Source organism: Acanthaster planci, linkage group LG14, assembly GCF_054643075.1.
Source record: "Acanthaster planci isolate LZ-2023a linkage group LG14, COTS_SCS, whole genome shotgun sequence".
Taxonomy (NCBI): domain Eukaryota; kingdom Metazoa; phylum Echinodermata; class Asteroidea; order Valvatida; family Acanthasteridae; genus Acanthaster; species Acanthaster planci.
The window spans coordinates 6213700-6224060 of NC_141790.1; the positions used below are offsets into that span (position 1 = coordinate 6213700).

At 49.1% G+C, this 10361-nt stretch overlaps 1 protein-coding gene across 1 annotated transcript; it reads right to left on the minus strand.

Annotated features, from left to right (window-relative positions):
• Window positions 1-442: 442 nt before the first annotated feature.
• Window positions 443-8556, minus strand: LOC147796788 (uncharacterized). The gene is made up of 2 exons (XM_087145988.1): window positions 8487-8556; window positions 443-1815 (listed from the first exon to the last, which is right to left on the minus strand). The coding sequence occupies exon 2, from the start codon at window positions 1806-1808 to the stop codon at window positions 1218-1220; it is 591 nt and encodes a 196-aa protein (XP_087002114.1). The 5' UTR covers window positions 1809-1815; window positions 8487-8556; the 3' UTR covers window positions 443-1217.
• Window positions 8557-10361: the final 1805 nt, after the last annotated feature.

The following is a 10361-nucleotide window of genomic DNA, read 5'->3' on the forward strand; positions in this document are numbered from 1 at the left end:
GGGCCTGTCTTATATCAATGGTCGGTCTCTCTTATGTGTCTCTGAGCTGTAGACAGCTGTCTGAGTGGTTTCATTGTGTTGGGGGTGTCACATTTTTGTGGTTATAACGGAAGTGACCTCAAAACGATCACCTTGGTGCAATGGGTGAAAAAAAGTCGGCTCTGTGCAGTGAATTCAGCTGATACTCATATGACAGCGTCCGAGCATTCACATTAAAAAATCGGTCCTGTGCAGGAATTATGCAAATAGTTCTTTTCCAAATATTCAAAAGGCGAATGCTTCAGGATAGGAGTAGACATTCTTTGGTGGGGTGGGGTTCTTTTCGGTTTGATCAGTGAGTGAGTGTGTGTGCTTGTGTGTATTGTAACGTGCTCGACGCGGCCTAAGGTTTCACTGGATTAGGTACGGTGCAGATTGTAGACAGACAGGACAGAGATGGCACGTATAACTGAAGAAATAATTACCAACACACAATTCTACGGGTTTGAATGATTTATTGCGTCTCTGTTTCTTGGGAACTTACAACTTTCTCAGCCAATTTGGGGGCGGCGGTGTAGGTCGGACACGGACGTGAGAGCAGTCTTGCTTCGTCGAGAGCCAGCCAGAGAGTGTTTTACACAGCTTATTTCGCGCCGCACCACGACCAGTTCGCGCGCCAGTTGCATGGCAACCCGCGGTTAACAAGGGGTGATCACGCGCGCAGCGCATGTTCCAGCCGTGCTCGCTACACCACCCTCTCCTTACAAAAGATGTGTCCTCACATCTCCACTTTGATGAAAACCAAAGGCTTTTTTTTTGTCCGGTCGTGAGAAATCATTAAGTAAGAAAGTGCAAGATTTCTTCGCAAGAAGCTTCAACCTCTAACGATCAAAATTTTTTTTTTAACGCTGGCAAGAACATTTCAAGAACTTCAAATTTTATGAGGAACGGCTTCATAAACCTGATTGGAATCAATTGCTTAGAAAAGAAATCAAACAAAAGGAACATTTAAAGGTTGCTTTACTTCAAGGCAAGAAATAAATTCAATCGGATCTTTCTCTGATCAAAATTAACAAACCAAGTTGATCAATAGGGGTTCCTTCACCCCCTTTTTTTTCTTTAGCTTTTATCTTTAAAACAAAACTAACAACACTCGATAAAAATAAAACGGTTCTAGTTGCAAAACTTCTGGGTTTAACTTAACAAATGTGAACTTCACACTCTTTTAAGGCATTTCATTAAGGATCTGTTATAAAGCGCTCCGAGATCAGCCGAAGTGCCACCTTCCAGTCGCCCTCCAGAACCTCCTTCACGGTGCGCTCCACCACTCTCGAGCCCTTGGTAAGATCCGTCTGGACGCTAGCATCCTTCATGGCAGGACGGCGAGACCCACTGGTAGCCAAAGGGATGATGGCAGACTGGACGGGTACCACTGGAGGCATCACAGACTTCTGGCGCTGTACCGGCGGCGGGGAATGGAAATCTCTTACAATTCTCCGCTCCACACTGCCAGGTTCAAGACTCACCATGTCGATACTCCGGCCAGGGGTTCGCGGTACCTCAGGATCGGGCTGGTCCTCAATTACAACTGGCTGACTTGCCCTCTGGATGCCACCATGTATGGACTGCCATTGACGGTCCAGGTCGTGCTTCCTCACGAAGGAATGGGAGCAGTAGGGGCAGCTCAACTTGTCCTTGCGCCGATGCTGCTCATCTATGTGGCGTCGTAGGCTTGACTGAGATGAGAACTCCTTTCTGCACTCTGCGCATTGGTTGCACTTTCCGGGGCTCCTTCGGTCCATTGGGAAACGGCTTCGGCTTCGGTCCATACTTAGCCTGTAGTCAACAGAACAAAACGTAACAGGGAAAATGTGAGCATTACAAACACCAATCGCCAAATCTATCGGAAGGCCTTTGCCTCCTCTTCACGGAAACTGGTTGATCGTTACTGTTGGCACTTGGCGGAGAGGCTTGTTCCTGGTCTGATGGTGGTTCTGTAACGGACGCTGAGGGACCTGGACTGTCTGGACTGTCTGACCTGGACTGTCTGGTACTATCGTCATTTCAACCCTCATCCGGGCTGGCTTCAACTGTCCCTTCCTCTGTGTCGGTTTTCTCGTTATGGGACTCTTGCACGTCCTGGTCGCTCATTAACAAGGACTCGTCGGATTCTTGCATCGGCTCGGCGGAGGTTGAGTTTGTCTCTCGATGGAACCAGGAGCGGTCCACTTCGCCATGGAATGGTTTTAGCAAGTTTGTATGGACCATTTTCGGTTTATGCCTTGGACCCTTCTGCACCCTAACCACGACATCGCTAAGGACTTTTGTGATAAGGTAGGGACCATCAAACTTCGGTTGCAGTTTTGGGGACACTCCCACCCGCCGTGCGTGAACCCTCATCATGACTGCCGCACCAACGCTATAGTCCTCATTCGTCACTTTATGGTCATAGTGTCGACGTTGGTAGGACGCAGCTTTCTTGAGATGCTTCCTTGCCATCTCATGGGCCATTTCCAGCCTCTGTGCTAAGTCAGCTACATAATCTGGCGCTGCTACCGACTCCCCAGGCAAGACGGAGCCGCAAATGACGTCAATCGGGAGCTCCACTTCGCGTTCAAACATCATAAAGTTTGGTGACGTCCCTGTGCTTTCATGGGGCGATGCTCGATAGGCCATCATAATGGCGGGCACGTGGAGATCCCAGTCTCTCTGGTTTTCAGACGTGTACGACGACAGCATAACTTTGAGCGTCCTATTAAACCTTTCTACTTGCCCGTCACTTTGCGGGTGGTAGGGGGTTGTCCTCGTCTTGTCGATCCCAAGAAGCCGACATGTTTCCTGAAACAACTCACTTTCAAACTGCCTGCCTTGGTCGCTGTGGAGAAGCCTTGGCGTTCCAAACCGACTGATGAATTGATTGACAAGAACGTCTGCGACCACTTCTGCATTGACTGAAGCTACCGGATAGGCCTCGGTCCATTTTGTGAAATAGTCGGTAATCACAATAATGTAGCGATTACCAGCGGTAGACACGGGGAATGCGCCTGTAATGTCAATTGCCATCCTCTCCAAGGGAACCCCAAAGATCTGTTGTTTGAGTGGTGCCACTGGTGTCTTACTTGGAGCCTTTTGTTTGGCACATTCGAGGCATTCCCGAGCCCAATCTCGCACTGAGCCTCGCATCTTCGGCCAATAGAACCGGGATCTGACCTTCTCGTATAACTTTGTGATTCCAAGGTGTCCTCCCGTGGGGGAATTACGCAGCAGGTGGAGAACTTCCCCTTGCATGGCACTGGGGACAACGAGCAGGTACCGAACCTCACTTCCAGTATCGTCCTCTCACCTGCGATACAACACCCCGTCCCTGAGATGCAAATGCTTCCAGGCTCCCCAAAGTGTTTTAAGTGCTGTCCCCTCTGATGAAACCTGCTCCCATACTGGCCGGACACCTGCCGCCTCTAGCCAATGAATCACTTTGCCCAGAACTGGGTCTTTCCTCTGTCGCTCGCGTATCTCTGTCCTCGTCACACCTTCCACCCAGTTAGCCTGCTTTGCACTAACTGCCTGACAGCTAGCTTCTGCATTTGCAAGCCCTGACTCACGTGTCTTCACCACACAACCCTGGGTAGTGCCGGTTGACTCCATCGCGGCCACTTGAGCCTTTATCTCATCCTCTGAGCTGTCGGCATAATGGCACTGGTTACAGGGAATCCTGGACATTGCGTCAGCGTTGGTGTGACAGCGTCCCGGACGGTGTTCAATTTCGAAATCAAACTCCGCCAATAACTGCAGCCATCTGGCCACTTGGCCAACTGGATCTCGGAACAGCCACTTGAGAGCCCCGTGGTCAGTACGCAGCTTGAACCTGCGGCCATACAAATATGGTCTGAAATATCTGACGAAATGGACGACTGCAAGCATCTCTTTTCTGGTTACACAGTAATTTCTTTCAGCTTTCGTCAGGGACCTACTTGCATTGGCAACTACCCGCTCGGCACCGTCCTGTTGTTGGGACAGTACAGCTCCTATCCCAAAGTCGCTTGCTTCAGTGTCCAAGATGAATTGGTCCACGGCCGAGGGGTAGGCCAGAATTGACGAGGAAACAAGTCTCGCTTTGAGATCTTCAAATGCTCGTTCGCATTCTTCACTCCAGTGGAATGGCCTTCCAGCCTCGGTGAGCTTATGTAAGGGCCTTGCCAACTCAGCAAACCCCGGCACAAAACGCCTATAATAAGACGCTAGTCCCAAGAAGCTTCGCACCTCCCGAACTGATGTCAGAACAGGCCAGTCTTTCACTTGCTGGATCTTGGCTGGGTCTGTCCTCACCCCGTCAGCTGAGACAATGTGCCCAAGGTATGAGACTTCTGTCTGAAACAGTTGGCACTTCTTAGGTTGAAGCTTGAGTCCAGCCTCCCTTATTCTCGCCAGTATCAGCTCTAGGCGCTCCATGTGTTCCTGAAATGATCTGCTGTAGACAATTATGTCATCTAGGTACACGAGGCACATTTGCCACTGCAACCCTTGGAGCACACGGTCCATTAGGCGCTCGAATGTGGAAGGCGCATTGCACAGTCCGAAGGGCATAACTTCGAACTGATACAATCCGCAGGGGGTGGCAAAGGCCGTCTTTTCCTTATGGTCAGGGTCAATTGGCACCTGCCAATATCCCGAAGCAAGATCGAAAGTAGAGAAGAACCTGGACCCAGACAACATGTCGATTGTCTTATCTATGCGAGGAAGGGGATATGCGTCCTTCCTTGTTATGGCGTTCAGCCGCCGGTAATCGACGCAGAACCGCACCTTCCCATTCTTTTTCCGGACCGGGACAACGGGTGCGGCCCAAGGCCCCGTAGCAGGTGTGATGATTCCCCTTTTCAACACGGATTCTATCTCAGTATCGGCAACTTCTTTCTGATGAATTGGTAAGCGCCTTGGTCTTTGTTTTATGGGAGCTGCATTTCCGGTCTCTATCCAGTGTCTAGCTAGGTCGGTCCGCCCGAGGTCGCCTTCATGTTTAGCAAACTGATCCGGAAATTTTACAAGGAGACCCTTCAACTGGTGACTTTCCTGCTGGCTGAGTAGTTTGGAGGACCGCTCGTATAGGTCTTGCAGGTGTTCGGGCACAGTGGAGTTGTTCGAGCATTCTAGAGTTTCATTCTCCCCCTGGACAGCCGTTCTAACAGCTCCCGCTTGTTCTAAGGGGCTGTCTTCTGTGGTGAGAGAGGGGCCAATAGCTTCTATTACATTGAACGTGGCTGCTGTGGTTCCTTTATAAAGGACTACTCGTTCCCCTCCCGGATTGAGCAGGCGGAGGGGTATGGTATCGGTATTAGTGCTCACTACTATTGGTGCTACCATTACGTTACTCTTGTTGGCAAGCGTTTCAGATGCTTCAACTATCCTGCAGGAAACAGTTATGCCACTAGATTCAAGACTTCCCGCAACAAGCATTTCTGTCCCAGGAGGCACTACGACTGTTTCCAAAACAGTCACCCGACAGGTTTGCTGTCTGTCAGCCGTCTCCCTTAGAGGCAGCATAATTCCTCCCCACTCGAGACATCTGTTTGTGATATCTATCACACATTGCTCATTCTTCATGAAGTCCAATCCCAGTAGCACATCACTTCCAAGCGAAGCTACAATGAACCGATGCTTTACACAGTTTCCTGCCAACTGTAACTCAGCTTCTACTTCGCCAGCAACAGGGCAAGACTTGCCATCCGCCAGCTGAACCTTAATATCAGTGGCTGTCACCATGGCTTGATTCTCCTCAGACCATTTCCGGACAATCTTTTCTGACAAGAGAGACACTGTAGCCCCCGTGTCCACCAATGCGTCGGTACTAACTCCATTAACAACAACATCTAAGTGCAGTCCTTTCCCGACCACAGCAGCAACATTCTCAGCTTGCATTTCAAAATTGGGCCCCTCCTTTTCTGCTGTCCCTTGGCCCTCAGGAACAGCTCCTACTGGTTTTCCTGGTTCTGTGGTTTGCCCGATGCCCCCTTATTGTCCTTTGCGGTTTGTCCTTGACCATTCTCCTGAGCTCCCTTTGGTCCTGATTCTGGGCATTCTGCTTTAATATGACCAAACCGCTGACACCGGAAGCATTGGACGCCCTTCTTAGTAGATTTCCTTCGATTGTTCTAAGCGGCCTTCTTGGTGTCGTCTACTTGTTTTCCTAGTCTCTTCAGTTGTTCCATGACATCTGTGAGTTGCCGCTGTATATCCGTTGCTGCAGCATTGGCTTCGCTGGTTGGTTTTTCAGCCTGAACTGCTTCTACAGTGGCACTTCTGACCTTTCTAACATCTGCAGATCGACGTTCCTTCTCGGCTTTGTACAGTGCCTCCAGTTCCACAGCAGCTGCCACGGCTTCATCAAGCGAACTGGTTCTCATCTGGATGATTCTCGTGCGTATTTCACTGTCGAGGAGCGCATCCAGAAAGTGGTCTCGTCCCATTCTGTCGCGGCTATCCTCCGGTAAGTCGGCGTAAACTTTCTCCACGAGCTGTCGAACTTCCTCTGCCATCTCCACCAGGCTTTCTGACGGTTTCCGTCGTCGATTCCGGAGCTGCGCTCGGTGAAGTTCCTTCCTGCCTAAGGGGTCAAAGCGGGACTCTAAAGACTTCACAAGCCGCTTGTAATCCTTTGCTTCAGCCTGCAGACTACTCAGCGTCTGTTGTGCTGACCCTGTTAACAGCACAGCAAGGTACTGGCATTTTGCCTTGTCGTCCCATCCGTTTATTGCAGCACACATCTCAAAGTGCTTAAGGTAAGGCTTCCATGGTGCCTTACCATCGTAGCGGTCCGGTTTGATGATTGGTCTTTCCTTTGCCGAGTGGCTCTTTTCCAGCTTAACCTCCCCCGTCGCCTTTTCACTTTTAGGGGTTGATAGTACCGGGGGTTTGGTTTGTCCAGTTGTCTTCTCTTGGTCCCTAGTGTGGCCAGGGGCTGCTGACATGATGGGCGATAATCCTAGCGTTTGGCTAATTGGTGGGCGGATAGTGCCTTTTGTGTCGACTGGTGGCGTGTAACCTTGGATCTGAGGCAAATCAGTCTCTCCGCCTTCACCCTTCCTCTGCCAATTATCGAATGTGCTGGGCTGGTCGGGTAGTGTCGCCGGCAGGTCAAAATTTCTCCCATTCAGCTTCTGTCCAGGCCAGAAAGTTTCTGTAGGAGGGGTCGCAAAAGGAACTTCCTTTGACCATCCTCGTGGGTTCCGACCCACCACCTCTACCCGTGGCAAGCCACTGGCCTGGTCAGTAGAACTCGTTCTGTCCTCATTTGTCCTGCAAACTGAGGGCCTATTTTCCTTGGGGTTTAACTGGTTCGCAGAGGAAGTGAGAGTGGACCCTACAGTCGCTTGCAGGCTTTCAACATTTCCTGGTGCCCCGATTGGACCGACCCAGCTGGCCCCCATCGGCTTCTGTTTTCGAAGAACAGAGGTTCTCCAGTTACGCCCAAACTTCCCACAATACCCACACCCGAGTCCTGCCACGTGTTGTATTCGGGGGTCTGTTTGGTTACCAGTCGGGGGTTCCCTTCTGGTTAACTCAGTATCACTTCGTCCTAAACAGAGCCCATGCTAATACCAGAACCTGCCATTGCATTTCTGAAAGAGGGGTACGGGTGCCCCGGTGGGCCCCTCGAGAGCACAGTTTCCTCCCAAGGGAACGCGTTCACATTTGTCCCTCGTTCCCGTGCAACCGGTTTTTGTTCTTGTTTTCTACTTGTTGGGGGACTACTCAACGCGTCTTTCAGACTCTGGGAAAGTAATTCAATTTCTCGTGAAACCCTCTCATATTCCTGCTCAAGGACACTGTAAAGGTCTGCATTGCTCATAGTTGAATGCCTAGTAGCCAGTCCCTGCCCACTGTGTCCTTCCATAATTGGTTTATTTGTGACCGACTTTATTATACAGTGTATGAATCTTCAACCCGTGTATTTTGCACTATGACTATTGGGCTTTAATCCGGCTAAAAAAAAGCAAACCGGGCGGTTGGCTCCGTTTGGTCGGCTCCGGGCGGTCGCCTCCGGACGGTCAGCTCCGGTTAGTTGGTTCCGGGCAGTTAGCGTGGTCCAGCGTGTGACTCCTAAGCCACACACACACATGTACACACAGCGGTTCGGTATGCACCACTACCGCGTTTTACTGGACAAGCAACCCAAGTTACATGTACGTCGTCACGGCTCGGTATACACCACTGCCGTCTTCCGCTCAAAGGCCACCCGTTGTTCCCTACCAGGGCTCGGTAAACACCACTGCTGCTTTCTGAGGTAATTGTTCAGGTAAATTCTGTCAATCATGCAAGGACATGGGGACACAATCCCGCCGCTGCCGCCAGTGTAACGTGCTCGACGCGGCCTAAGGTTTCATTGGATTAGGTACGGTGCAGATTGTAGACAGACAGGACAGAGATGGCACGTATAACTGAAGAAATAATTACCAACACACAATTCTACGGGTTTGAATGATTTATTGCGTCTCTGTTTCTTGGGAACTTACAACTTTCTCAGCCAATGTGGGGGCGGCGGTGTAGGTCGGACACAGACGTGAGAGCAGTCTTGCTTCGTCGAGAGCCAGCCAGGGAGTGTCTTACACAGCTTATTTCGCGCCGCACCACGACCAGTTCGCGCGCCAGTTGCATGGCAACCCGCGGTAAACAAGGGGTGATCACGCGCGCAGCGCATGTTCCAGCCGTGCTCGCTACAGTATTATAAGGAGTGTATAGGAGTTTGTTTCTGCATTCGATTGGGGACCTTGAACAATAGAGGACAATAAGGTCCCCGATTGACAGAAGGTCCCCGATTTACAACTGTGTACAAAACATATGGGTGGTCTTCTAAAAAGTTAAAGTACAAACAAAAGAGGAACAATAGGGGGTCCCCAGTTGCAGGCAAATACACACTTGGGTGTATATGTGGGTGTCACTCCTCCATCTTCAGCACACCGGACACACTGACTTGTGTGTGGCTGCATCTAGAAGTGACTCAGAGTACTCAGACTCTGGTATCTTCCCACTTTTGTGTGGAGAGCAAGCTTTAGCGAGCTATCAACCGTGTAGCAAACTGCAGCATTGCCAACTTGCTGGGGCTTGTAGGTCCCAAACCCTGCTGGTGAGCTGGTGACCATAATTTTGGAGAAACACGCTGCAAACCGTGAGTTACAACCTTTTGATAAATTTAATTTTTCTATTTTATTTAGAGAATAGATTTCAGCTCTAAGACCTTGCAACTATTTACCTATTTATGGTTTTCGCATCACTTGTGTACATTATCGAATCAAATATTTATTTCGTGGGAAATTATGATCTGTTTTAAACTCTGCAGTATCAATCCTGGGGTTTTAGCGGGAAGGGAACACTCCTGTTCGAATTGTTAGATCTCGATCTACGCCTTGTCGACACAGACTTGTGTGGGCTAGGCAGAGGGACGTGAGTCAGGCAGCGAACCTCAAGAGCCAGGCCTAGAACCTCAAACGGATTCAGCAATCGCAGTCCTGCGGGACAGTGCTAGACCGGGAACCACAGCCAGGGTGGCGAACTATCAAGTCAGTCAAGACTAGACCCACGAACCCAGTTGAAAATTTGAAAGCTAATTATTTGAATTGATCTGTTTGTAAAACGTGCTGTGTATTAACATACCCATTAATAAGTTGAGGTTGTACTTGGAAAACTGAGGAGTTCTAGAGCGTCACAAGAAAGTAAAGTGTCACAGAAGTGTCTTTTCAGTGTACCTTTAGAGTAAAACAATTATGTACCAATTTATTCGAAGTTGTATTATTCTTGTGTGTCACAAGAAAGTAAAGTGTCAAAGACAAATCTAGTGTGTCACAAGAGTAAAGAGTCACCAACAGCTAGTGGGTTGTAGTGTGATTTTCGTTTTACTCAAGAAAGATATTTGGTGTTTGTTAAACTTTCAGCGCCAGGGAATTGTAATTATTAGTTAATGTGCTTTTATCAATAAAAATTTATTGTAACTAAAGAGAAGCGTTAGTATAATTTGTTTGGGTCACTGCAACTTGACAATAACCCTCGCTTGGTCATGCGTCAATTGAACGTTTAGTTCTTTTAAAGTTTTGCTAGTTTTTAATTTGGGCTTTTTATAAATGTGGTGTTTGCTAATTGTTAAGTGCTGTAGTCGCATGAGGGCGCTATTCATGTTATCCATGAATCGCTCGGTACGTTGCCGTGTAGTAATCTTGTGTTGGACACGCTATGCGGGCACGATACGAGAGATAGTGCCAGGATTAATGATGCATTCATTTATAAAATGTTAATGTCTTGGCTATGTGAGTTATAGATAAATGCAAATGGTAAATATTTGATAGTCCAGATCGATTAATAGAGGGATTAAGCTGCAATCAGTTAAGCTCCTGTGC

Coding starts and splice junctions, on each gene's coding strand:
- LOC147796788 (XM_087145988.1), bottom strand. CDS start 1,808: ATGGACCGAAGCCGAAGCCGTTTCCCAATGGACCGAAGGAGCCCCGGA.